Below are 13493 nucleotides of genomic sequence, written 5' to 3'. Positions count from 1 at the left end.
CTTCTTCTAACCCGTAGCCAGTACTCTCTTTAGAGCAAATATGAACAGAAAGGGAATTGAAAGGCCTTTTAGGAAAATGGCAGCAGCAATGGAATTGGAATTAGCAATGGAATTCAGATGGCCTCAAAGGAGGAGGAAGACCCTGAGCAACACTGTAAACCTATGTCTTCAGTAACACCATGAAAGTAAATATACTATTGGACTATTCTTTTGATGTACCTTGATAAAGATCAGTCACAAAGACTGACAGCAAGGATTTATTTCAAATATTCAAACAATGTTCGGCATGTGTGAAACTTAATGATGCTTTGGCAAAGCAAGGGCTAAGTTTCGATCAAATTCATTTTATTTTCATTTAGATCATAATTGTAAAATTGTAAAAAATACTATTACAAATAAAAATACCACTATTACAAATAAAAAAGTTATCTGAAGTAATAATGAAGTATTATTCATAGAATAAAAGTCCACATTCTGAAATAGGCTTCTATAAATTTTTTAGGTAAATAAGTGTCCTTAATTTACACAAGCTTCAGAAGTTATTTTAGGTGGACCTCTATAAACATTTCTTGAAATGAGCAAGTTTTTAGAATATTTCCTTCTTCCTTTACATAGGTTTGAGATTTGAAAAAAAATTTTTTTTTATTTATTTGAGAGAAAGACAACATGAGCAGTGGGGAGAGGGAGAAGCAGACTTCCTACTGAGCAGGGATCCTGATGTGGGGCTCGATTCCAGGACCCAGGATGGTGACCTGAGCTGAGGACAGACTCTTAACCGACTGAGCCAGGCATCCCCATAGGTTGGAAATTTTAACACACACTCAAATATAAATTGAAATAAATATTTCTCTGCATATTTGAGAAATAATAAAGAAGTTATAACTAAAGTATTTTCACTGGAATTCTCCCTCTCTGTTGAGGGAGAATTATAGAACTAGAACAATAGAAGATTATTATCTCCTTCTTTATAATAAGAATAAACAACTGAACAATATAGAAGTTAAAAGCAAGCCTATTAGATGGGACACCTGGATGGCTCAGTCAGTAGAGCATACTATTCTTCTTCTTCTTCTTCTTCTTTTTTTTTTTAAGATTTTATTTATTTGAGAGAGAGAGAGTGAGAGAGAGAGCATGAGAGGGGAGAAGGTCTGAGGGAGAAGCAGACTCCCTGCAGAGTTGGGAGTCCCATGTGGGACTCCATCTGGGAACTCCAGGGTCATGACCTGAGCTGAAGGCAGTGGCTTAACCAACTGAGCCACCCAGGTGCCCTAGGGCATACTACTCTTGATCTTGTGTTGGGATTTCTTTTTTTTTTTTTTAAACATTTTATTTGTTTATTTGACAGAGAGAGAGAGATCACAAGTAGGCAGAGAGGCAGGCAGAGAGAGAGGGGGAAGCAGGCTCCCACCAGAGCAGAGAGCCCGACGTGGGGCTCGATCCCAGGACTCTGAGATCATGACCTGAGCCGAAGGCAGAGGCTTTAACCCACTAAGCCACCCAGATGCCCCTTGTGTTGGGATTTCAAGCCATATGTTGAGGGTAGGGTTTACTTAAAAAAAAAAAAAAAAAAAAGCAAGCAAGCCTATTAGCAAATTTAGCTACTAACAACAAGCAATCCAAAAGATAGTATTTTCTTATTCAGAAAATGTAGATGTACCAGGTTTTCATTGCTACAGGCAAAAATTTTGTAAGTTACAAAGATAATAAACCTGGAAAAAATTACATATCAAGAAAAATTCAACAATTTTGAATACAGAATGCCTAATGTGAATTCATTCCTCTCAAGCATGAAGCCAAAATACAGTAGGAATAACAAGCTATATATTGGGTCATATAGATAACATTTTCCAAGGGTCTAAAAGTATGTATTTTAGTTACAAAAACCATAGCTATATAACAATAGATTTATTTATACATTTAAAACTAAATTAAAAATGACACTGTATGGGCATAATGACATCTACTGGACATTCGGGTTAATAACAGTTAACAAGAAGGTTAATTTGAAATTCACCTAACTTCACGACCAATAAAATCATAAAATAAAATTAGATTGCAGTTAATACATTTATTTTCCTTCTTTAATATAATGTAATATCTCTGCAGAAAATGTTACTTCTAAAGTAAAAAAGGTTTAATTACTTCTCAACCAGTCCTCCAAATCACAATCACAGACACAGACAAACCTTTTAGCTTTTGGGTCTTAGAATCCTGATATGGATTTATCAGATAAATTCAGGAGGAAAGTTCTTCATATAAATATAGGATATTATATAAAATTTATAAAAATTTAGTCTGGGGCACCTTGGTGGCTCAGTTGGCTGAGTATCGGACTCGGTTTTAGCTCAGGTCATGATCTCAGGGCCTGGGAAATAGGTTCACACTCAGTGGGAGTCTGCTTGAGATTTTCTCTCTTCCTCTCTTTCTGCCCCGCCCCTCCCCTCCTGCAGTGCACGAGCATGTCTTTCTCTCTCAAATAAATAAATCTTTAAAAAATTTAGTCTGAGTTTCAACAATAGGAAATTTTTTTAACATCTGGAAGTCATATAGTATACTATAGTATATACAGTATATACCATATAGTATATAGTATAGTACTATCGTATATATAGTATACTACATAGAAATACTTTTTGGTTAGAACCATCTTAAAGGAAATGAATACCAATAAATATTATATCCTAGTGGTATAATTTACCAGTTAAATAGATTGCTTACACTAAGATTTTCTTAAATGAAAGAGAAAAGCAAAACACTTGGGAAAGTCAACAAAAATCATGTTTGAAAAATACTGAGTGCTGAGAATTTATAAAATACTTTATTGGAAGAAAAAAAATGGCAAAGAAATACTAAAAATTCTACAGTTAATTTCACTATATTCTAATACACCAAAAATGGTCTTTAGAGCTATCCCAACTAAATCTCAGCCAATTTCAGACTAATTAGATTTAATCCTTATTCTGACAAATTAGTAAACTAAGTAGTTAAATAATCTCTGCATTTTTAGCTATTGAATCATTTAAAACAGTTAAAAACTTTTATGGCTCCCATAAATGAACAGACTTTGGGATGCTATCTAATTTCAAACAGCCACTGGAATCATGCTTCTATAGTCCAGAAACCACACTGGTTTAGTACTGGTAATAGTGACCCAAAGCTGTTGAAAGATTTCAACACCTAATCATTATCAGGTCTATGTATGTGACTAAGTGACAAGTTTCTCTTATAAATAACAGCATGATGCTCTTTTCAGGTCAAATTATAACTCTAGTCAGTTCAAAGTTAAGGGTTTTTAGTATATAATGGGCTGGCTGAATTTAATTTTCCCTAGAGGAGTTCAGTTGCCTATCTGGATGGTCCAGTCAGAGAGTTTCTAGCATTTGTGAGATTATTTTATCCTTTTGTCACTTCTAAGTGTGTTGGCAGAATCTTACATTTCCAAATTTGTTTTAGAAAAATGCTCCAATTTATCTATAAAATGAGAGTGATAAGTTATTCTTTTCCTCTTGGAATATGATTATATTTAGACTAATATTTTAAGATAAAGACATGAATAATAGAATTGTTTTATGACATAGTATTTTCTTACATGCATAAACCCATAAAATAATAAAAGAAACAATAAAGCATATGAAAACAGTTCAGTTGTTATTACACATTTTTAAAATTTTAATACAAAATCAGATTTTAGAAGTTATACAAAAGAAAGCCAAAAACACTTTACACATTCATGATCAGCTTTAATATTTCTTTTTACTGTACATACTGAAAATGTTTACTAGTAAGGAATGCCAAGTGTGTCCATCACCATTTGAATAGCTTGTAGGGGATTTGTGATTTCTTCCATTTTATCTCTTCTCAAAACCCAGTCTGGTTTAAGTCTGTGAAAAGAATAAAAACCTTGGATTAATGAAGTTCTTCTCTTAAAAGAGCTACCTTCTCTGTTTTGTCTTAACAAAAATGTGGCTCCTCCTGAACAAATCACTTCCCTTACAACCCTCTCAAACAGGTGAGGTCATATGATTGCCATTTACCACTGTCAGGCTATTCCTCACCATCCTTCCTCCTTTGAGGCTTATGCTATTTAGCTCACCACTGCCTTCCAGTCATCTTTCAAACTCCTGATATTTTGTTCTTTGTAACCTTGGTTCTTGGTCTTCTCTCAACTCCTGCCACCATTCTCAGTAACTTCAACATCCATGTAGCTAGCAAAAAATCCTACAATCTCATCTGTCAGTTCTGCCATCCCTTCCTTCTGTTCTACTTCAACCAACTCCTTCTTACATGATCACATAATAGCCTTCATCATTATCAGAAAGTACCCCACCACTGACATCTCACTTCGAGACTGCCATTCCCCCACCACTCCTAATTCACCCATGTCATTCGATTTAATACTGCACATAGTCTTCCACCCCACTGAGATCTCTAATTCACTGACCTCAACACAGACCCATCATCCATCAGAATGCTGACCTCACTTTCCTCCTTGTCCAGCTTAGCTCCATCAATAAAATCTCCTTGGCAATTTCATTAATGCTATTGTTTCTCTCTCCTATTAAATTCAAATGTAAAGTTCTATTTGGATTCCAAATTGAATCCAAATTTCTGCCTTCTCCATTCCTGTACAGCTGAACAGGAAGAAAAGAGAGACTGCAGAACCAGGCTGACTGATGTTGTGTCAATAATTACAAAACTAAATGGGTGCTTGAAATTGCCTTGTATGCTCCCTTCCTCTTTCCCCTAGATGACCATTGTATTCCTTTCTTCTTTTCAAATGTCCTCACCATACCCTCCCTGGTCTGCTTTTGAGCTGATGCTTATAATCTCTTCTTCATTAAGAAAATAACATCCATCAGAGGGGAGCTCATACATCTTTCTCATATAACTCCCTACTACGTTGCATTTCCATCTCCTTATTCTCTCCATTTGGTTAAAAATCCAAATATCTATTGGTTGGTAAATGGTCAAAGTGTGGTTATAGCCATATAATGGACTAGTACTCTGTGATAAAAGGGAATGAAATTCTAATTCATGCATCAATGTAAATAAATCTAAAAAATCAAGCTAAAAAAAAAGAATCCAGTCACAAAAAGCTATATACTGTATGATTCCATTTGTGTAATAATGTAAAAAAAGACAAAACAAAAGTATTGAAATAAGATCAGCAGTTGCCAGAATCCAGGGGTTAAAAGGAGATAACTAATTGCAAAGGGGCACCAGGGAACTTTGGTGTGACAGAAATATTTTGTATCAGTTGAAAAAAAGAGAAGCTATTAATTCATGTTAATCATAGTTTCAAAGATTTTATTTTATTTAATTGAGAGAGAGAGAGAGAGGCAGAACATGAGCAAGGTGAGGGGCAGAGAGAGAGGGAGAAGCAGGCTTGCACGGATCATGGCTTAGAATAGACTTATTATTTCATTAGGGACTACAAATAATGATAGTTTCATATTCTTTCTGCATTTATTGAACAATTTTTTTAATAGAAAACTCCTACATCAAACATTGGGTTACCCTAAGATGCACTATATATAAGAAAAATGGGACATACTTGATTTTTTTCCTTTTACCCATAGTAAGCATCATGAGTTGTTTGTCTAGCATCCTTCAAGGGTAAACAATGATTTTTTTTTTTCTTAGTATCATCATAAGCTGATGAATTTTTCATATGATCTGGTCCATTTGTTTTTCAATCCTCCTTAATCTATCCCTGTCACTACTTTAACCACTAACCTCCATCTTGCCAAGTCCAATGGGCATTTTTCTTACCCTGTCTCACAACCTCTCAGCAGCATTCCACACAGCTGATGAGACACCACTGTGGAATATCTTCTAACCAATTACCAATTCCTTTTCAGAGCTGTTGGCTTGTTCTTTCTGGAGAAATTGGGGCTACCTTGAGGTTCAGTTTGGGAATTTATTTCTTTTCTAGGTATTCTCTTCCCCCAAGGTGACTGTATCTATTACCATAGCTGTAAATGTGATCTAATGATTCCTTAATCTAAGGATTATTGAATTTAAACCTCTAGACTGATACTTCTGCCTAGAACCACAGCCCTGATTAATAGCTTGTTTGTCTCTTCCTCTAATTTGTCACAGAAACCTCAGGTTTTCCAAAACAAAACCCATGATTCAATGCCCCTTCCCACTATATCATCTCCTATCCTTTCTGACTTTTACTTCTTGCAGCTACATCCCAGAGACAGTTTCCCAGCCACATTATTTGAGCACGTCCTCTAAGTTATTCTCTATCCTAGCAGTTACCAAAATCTTTATTACTCTATTCACTTACTTGCTTATTTACAGTCATTCTCCCGAACTATGTGGCTCCATGTTGTGCCATAATCACAAGCTCAGGACCTTAAAGCATAGGGTGCAGCTCCATACTATGCTTGTTCTCACACTGATACAGGTGTCTATTTGGTTAACCAGATAAGCTAATACATTTTTAAAAATTTCTAAAGTTACATATCTTAAACTAGTTAAACTACTGTTATCACTATAGGTTTGCTGTTGAGTGAATGGCTGCCACCCCCCACCAAAAAGATATGGTGGCGATATGTTAGGATATATTAGGATATATCCACATCCTAATCCTCAGAACCTGTAATATTACCTTATTTTGAAAAAGTGGTCTCCATAGATTTACTTAACCAAAGTATCTTGAGATCAGATCATCCCATATTATCTGAATTGGCCCTAAATCCAACACACGTCCTTTTGAGGAAGAAGGAGGAGGAGAAGACACCCGTGAAGACAGAGGCGGTGAATGGAGTTAGACAGCCACAAGCAAAGGAGCACTATAGTCACCAGAAACTGGAAACAGTCAAGGAGGGATTCTGCTCTAGAGCCCTCAGAGAAAGTGAGGCCTTGCTGACACCCTGATTTTGAAATTCTGGTTTCAAGAACTCTCAGAGAATGTTACTGTTGTTTAAGGCCACCAAGTATGTGGCAATTTGTTACAGCAGCTCTAGGGAAAGTAGTACCAAGTCTCATAAAGAACTTCTTTAGAAGGAGAAATTTCAAGTGTCAGGATGATTAGGAGAATAGCCAGGAGGGGAATTTTGGCAGCTTTTAAACAGGGTAGCTTGTTCTTCATGAAAGAAAAGAAAGTTTATACAGCAAAGCTTATAAAAAGTTAACTGTTAGGGGCACCTGGGTGGCTCAGTGGGTTAAGCCTCTGCCTTCGGCTCAGGTCATGATCTCAGGGTCCTGGGATCAAGCTCCCGCATTGGGCTCTCTGCTCCACAAGCAAGGAGCCTGCTTCTCCATCTCTCTCTGCCTGCCTCTCTGCCTACTGATCTCTCTCTATCAAATAAATAAATAAAATCTTAAAAAAAAAAAAAAGTTAACTGTTAGCACTTAACTATTTAATACAAGGAATTTATCAAATAACTATTAATACCCAAAACCACAGTGTTATTACTTTATTCTTTATTGAGACTGTCTACTTTAGATTTGCCAAAGATTCTATTTTTACTCATATGTTGTTTCTCCATTGTCAAGCACAGTATCTTGCTTATAGTAGGTACTCCGTAAATGTTTGCTAAATGAATGAATGAACAGTGACTTAAAACTATAGAGTACATTTACTGCTTACCTTGAAACTATTCTGGTTCTTACAGGTGTTTCTGGAATAAAGGGAGTACTTATAGAAGAATTCATCTTTTGTTTATAAAGCAGTCTTTCAGTATTCATTTTATGTTTACGAGCTGTAAGCTTGTAGAGACTATAAATACGGTCAACAACTTTGGATCTACTTCGAACATCCTAAAAAAGAAAACACAAATTATTAAGACTAAAACAAATTTTGTATCCCTTATATGCTAGTAAAATCAACCATAACAACACCATACAGTAAACTTATGAGTCTTTAACAAAATCTAAAAGCCATGCTTTCCAAGTTGAGTAGTTAAGACAGGTTTTAGCTATAAACTAATTTGTAAGACAATTACAAAAACGTAAATATTTAAAGACTGTACACCTTACTCCATACTGAATACAGGTAAATATTATAGTCAATATGCCTATTATATCCAGTTTCCAAGTGCTATGAATTTTCTCTAAATTTCCAAAGTTATCTACGTATCTCTCACAACCCTAGGTCAAGTACAGTCTTTTGCATAGACCACCACCATATCTATGCTTCCCTCCTTCCTGAATGGTCTCCCTACATCCACACATGCTTTCCCAAAACCATTCTTCATTCAGGAGCCAAATTCATGTTAGAACTTAAACTAGAACACACTCCCTTGTATATAATTGTTTAGTGGTTTTGTTCTCAGGATGAGGGCCAGAATCCCATCATAGCCTGTGGCCCCCCCATGTCAACTGTAAGTAACACCAACAGAGTTCTCACCGTGGAAAAGCTTGAAATGTATTTATGGTTACAACAGGAGGATGAGGAGTCACATATATGTTGCAGTCTACCTTGTTCAATAATTTGTTACTTTCCTCAAGTAAATGGGAAATGGCTACTTACATAGCTGTAATAAGCTTTCTTTTTAAAATTCAGTTTACTACATTAGGAAACCACTATCAACACAACACACCCAGCACACAACACAACACACCCAGCACACAACACAACACACAAACACCTCCTTTATCAACACAAAAGGCAGGTCTGAATATACACAAAACCCTATTTAGATTGTGATAACTACTGAAGGAAAAGTGTAAAATTCTTAAACCTAAAAACCTGGAGGGGCACCTGGGTGGCTCAGTGGGTTAAAGCCTGTGCTTTCAGCTCAGGTCATGATCCCAGGGTCCTGGGATCGAGCCTGCATCGGGCTCTCTGCTCAGCAGGGAGCCTGCTTCCTCCTCTCTCTCTCTGCCTGCCTCTCTGCCTACTTGTAATCTCTGTCAAACAAATAAATAAAATTAAAAAACAAACAAACAAAACAAACAAACAAAAAACCCCCTAAAAACCTGGAAAGAGAACCTCAAAGGACGATAACGAATACTTACAGAGGCCCGATTTGTTGTTTTTAATAAAACCGCCAACAAACAACAGGTTTTTGTAAAAATGCTTCCACCCTTGTCTGCGACTTTGTCACCAGGCTTTTCTCGGTACATTTGCAAAAGGTCCAGCAGAGTATCTATGCAATTTTCTACATCATAAACTGCTGCAGTAGTTTTCTCATACTTGAAGAGGACAGAAGGAAAGCAACTGTTACAACACACACATGTAGCCTTAGAAACAGCCCAAGCAAAAAGAAAGCTGAGGACCAACTTTTTGGACTATCTACAGCAAGTACAAAGGACTTCGTGAAATGATTTCTTGATATTACTAACATTTTTGATCCATCTTATAGGCATATCTGCATTTTAATTGAAAGTTCCACAAAATAGGAATCAAATCTAAAATCTTTGAACATGAGGGGCGCCTGGGTGGCTCAGCGGGTTGAAGCCTCTGCCTTCGGCTCAGGTCATGGTCCCAGGGTCCTGGGATCGAGCCCCACATCGGGATCTCTGCTCGGCGGGGAGCCTGCTTCCTCCTCTCTTTCTCTGCCTGCCTCTCTGCCTACTTGTGATTTCTGTCTGTCAAATAAATAAATAAAATCTTTAAAAAAAAAAAATCTTTGAACATGAACACCCTGGAGTAAATAAAAAGCTTAAAGACAAGGCAATTTTACTGAGAACCTCGCAGGAAAAAGATAACTTATCTGTGGTAGTTAATCACAGGGTAAAATAGTGATAAAGACTAAGATTAGGATACATTTTTCTTGCCTCATATACCTAATTGTATCACTAGATTCATATGGAAATTTGCGTGGAAACAAATAATGCTAATGATACTAAGATAAAAATAACAAAATAATATTAACAGTTAACATTTATTTGGCACTTTTACTTATGAAGCACATGATATGTACGTTCACTCACTTCATTCTCACAATAACAATGTGAGGTGGATACTACTATTACACCCATTTAAAGTTAAAGAAAGTAAAGCACAGAGAGGCTAAGTAACCTGTAATAAGCCTCAGAGCGGTGATTCAAACCCAGGCAGTTTGGCATCAGTCTGTGTTCTTAACCACCACTTCTCAGTATGAAAATATCAGGTAAAGAGTTGTGGCTGAGCGGTTGGGTGGGGAAGATAAATTTGTCATCTCAATACTTTTGGCTGCATGCATTATGGTTTAGTACAGATATGCGCTACCAGTCCAAAGCCAAAAAACTTAAATGCTAATACTTATATAGAGTCTTAAATACAGGGTAACCAAGTGATAGCAATATCTTAATCATGTTTTGCCAGACATGATTATAAGAGGTTCTATCGTTTTGATACAATGCAGTGGATAAGAACATCAGCTCTAGAGGTGGACAAAGGATCTGAATTCAGCCTCACCACTTACACACTCAAGGGTTTAGGCCAGGAGACTTAATTTCTATAAGAATTATTATTTCTTCTCTATAAAATTGGAATAATAACATGGACTACTTGAGACTACTATTTTAAGAAAAATTAAATGATGCATGAAAAACACTAGCATGTAGGAGATACTCAATAAATGTTAGTAATTATTATTAATATCACAAAGACAGAAAAAATAAAATCATCAACAATTAGTGTTTCTATGTATAATTATGTTATCAGAGTAAACGTTTTTCCCCCTAAGACTCTTGCATATAAATGAATTCTAACTGGGTGATCTAGTAAGTTCTAGTGGTGAGCAAGCATGAACTTAATTTGTTGGGTCAGATTTCCTGATCAACGAACAATTCCTTATTAAAAGGGAAAACTACCTTAGCCACATTAAGCAAGACTTGTACAGCATATCTGATGACTTCCATACAAGGAACGCTGCGGTTACAACTTCGGATCAAAACAAATATTTTAGAAACTGCTCCACTCTGGGCCATGTTCTCACAACAAAGTGGAGACAATCTAGTAACCACCTCTGAAAAGAGGGAAAAGAGAGAGAGAAATTCACAGCAACAAAATGAAGTTTTAGCTAATACTGTATTATAACATTCTTTGTACATTCAAAGGTAAACATGCATTTCTAACCTTATACAAGATATCATTAAGACAAACTAACCTAGGTGCTTTAAAGCCTCAAGAATAGCAGAAAGGTGCTTGTAGGTCAAAAGATAATGAAGTGCAAGTGCAGTTCTTTTGTAGAGTTTGTTTTCTTCTCGAATCTCCCTGTTAACAAGTTGAAGACTTAGTCGTATAGCTTTAATTTTTGTACAATCATTTTTCTTCCTCCAAGAGTATCCTCTCCATAATGCCTTAAAGAGACAAACAGTAATTTTAAGATTACAAGCCATGATGTTTTGAACTTATATCTACATCCATTTCTATAAAATAAGTATTTTCAGTAAATTGATAGGATATAAGACTTTGCAAATAAAACCTCAATTCATGTTCTAATAAATACCTAAAGCAATTTTTCTGAAAAGAAATATATATAATATTCCTATATATAACCTGAATTCATTGACCAAAGATGTCTAAATCTATACAAATGCTAAAATACTTTTTCATCTCAATCCTAAATGTCTCTAGGGAAATTTGAAAATGAAGGGCTTAATAATGATACAGTATTTATAAGTTATTCAACTGGTGAACCTCAGCTTTTTAAAATGTATGTTACTGTGTTTTCAAAATGTTAGATAGCATGTAAGTGAATTATAAAAAAAGCTGGAAGTAACTTCACAATATTTCCAGTTACCTGAATTTTACTGATTCCATTATTAAATTTTTCCTGTTTTTTATGGAGGAGAAAATGGCGTACTGCTTTCTGTATTACTGATGCAGCCCTATTTTGGTGGCTCATACATTCTTGAACTTGATGCTGACTGTTGATGATGCTATGATATTTCTGAGCAAAACTTTTTTGCTGTAATTTTGTTCGAAACCATCTCTGTTTAAAACATAGAGATTTTCTTTACTTCAGGTTTTAAAAACAAATAAATACATATATACACATACATACATAAATGAAATAAACAACATATATTGAAATATCTTTCAACCTTCCCCAGCTATTCCACTTGGTGCAAATCTTCTAGTCCTCACTGGGTGTGTGTGTATGTAAATTTAACCCTACACAACATAGCCTTCATTTCACAACTTATACAAATTCTATCAAGTCTCCTGTGTCATTCTGCAATTTGTTTTCTCACTCAATATTTTACATATAAGTATATGTTAATGTATATAAAGCAAAGTTCTTATCCAAAATACATAAAGAATGCCTATAAATCATAAGAAAAAAGAACATCCAAAAGAGAAAAGGGCAGAGTATATGAAAAAAAAAAAACAATCCACACATGCATACATTAAGAAAAAGCACACAATATACAGATAATAATTTGAATAGCCAACAGAAACATTTTTTAGAACTGCTAGCAATCAAAGGAAATTCAAAGCAAAAATGAGATGCAATTTGCCATTCATCAAAATAGCAAAAATCAGTCTTTAATGCTATGTGTTGGCAAGAGTGTAGAGAAACAGGTACCCTCAGACTTTGAGATGAGTATAAATGAATACAATTATTTCAGAAAATAATTTATAGCTTTATTCCTGTGCCTTAAAATACCAACCTATTTCCAACCCATCAAGCCATCCTAAATATATCATCTTATAAGCAAAAGGCTAATGTGATATGACTTTAGCATAAGGTATTTGAAAATTATTAAAATAGAAAATTTCTAACAAAAATTATACCACATAGTTTTACTGCAAAGGAAAAGCTAACCTGAATACAGATGACTGAATTAACCTGCTTCTTAGCATTCTTCAAAGCCACGTGAAATTTATATGCTCTTTGAATTCTAAGAGCAGACAGGTGATAATATGCGGCTGCTGTGAAGTGAAGAAGCCTAGTTTTCGTTTTCTGTTCTAAAATCTAACAGAGAAATAAAAAATTAACCAAATATTTGACTCTTAAGACAACTTGATCAATGTTTACTTTTGTATATCCTCAATACCAAATTATATAAATTAGCCATAAGTTAACTTTAAATTATTAAGATTATTTACATTGTAACTCAAAGTGATTATAATCCTTTACTATAAAATATTTCCACATGTGTAACTCCTAACTCGGGCTATAAGAAGCAAAACTCTATTTTGGGCACTTTACTAAAGAACGGTGTTTAACCTGACTACACCAAAACAGCTAATTAAAGCTTTGAATGTACTAACTATAATGAGAGAAGTATATGAATACTAAACTCAAAACAAATTATAGTATTCTTTTTTTTTCAAATTACAGTATTCTAAGCAGAACTGCTGAAGATGGTCATAGTAAGTCAGACAAAATTATCTGAACTGATTTCTCCAGTTATTAGGCAGTCTTGCACAAATCTAGCACAAGACTCCTGTAGTAGAACCTCTCCATAGTGGCCTTTAGGCTTCCAACTTATATTTAATGAACACAACATAAAAGATTTCCTTTTCCATTTCAAATTTAATTATTTTTGTCCTTGTCAGTACTTCATATATTGGATGCCAAAAATGTCATGAACTCTCT

General features: G+C 35.1%; 1 protein-coding gene across 1 annotated transcript in view; it reads right to left on the bottom strand.

Annotated features, from left to right (window-relative positions):
* Window positions 1-2797: 2797 nt before the first annotated feature.
* Window positions 2798-13493, bottom strand: part of ASPM (assembly factor for spindle microtubules) — a 67171-nt gene continuing 56475 nt past the window's right edge. Inside the window, exons 22-28 of the mRNA XM_080824033.1 lie at window positions 12717-12866; window positions 11688-11879; window positions 11052-11244; window positions 10756-10910; window positions 8974-9150; window positions 7604-7773; window positions 2798-3881 (exon numbers count right to left, since the gene is read on the bottom strand). Coding sequence (XP_080680159.1) covers window positions 3779-3881; window positions 7604-7773; window positions 8974-9150; window positions 10756-10910; window positions 11052-11244; window positions 11688-11879; window positions 12717-12866 — 1140 coding nt within the window. The 3' untranslated portion in view covers window positions 2798-3778. The remainder of the gene's footprint in view (window positions 3882-7603; window positions 7774-8973; window positions 9151-10755; window positions 10911-11051; window positions 11245-11687; window positions 11880-12716; window positions 12867-13493) is intronic.

Source organism: Martes martes, assembly GCF_963455335.1.
Source record: "Martes martes genome assembly, chromosome: 15".
Taxonomy (NCBI): domain Eukaryota; kingdom Metazoa; phylum Chordata; class Mammalia; order Carnivora; family Mustelidae; genus Martes; species Martes martes.
Note: the sequence above shows the minus strand (reverse complement) of the source record. Positions and strands in the feature narration are given on the sequence as shown.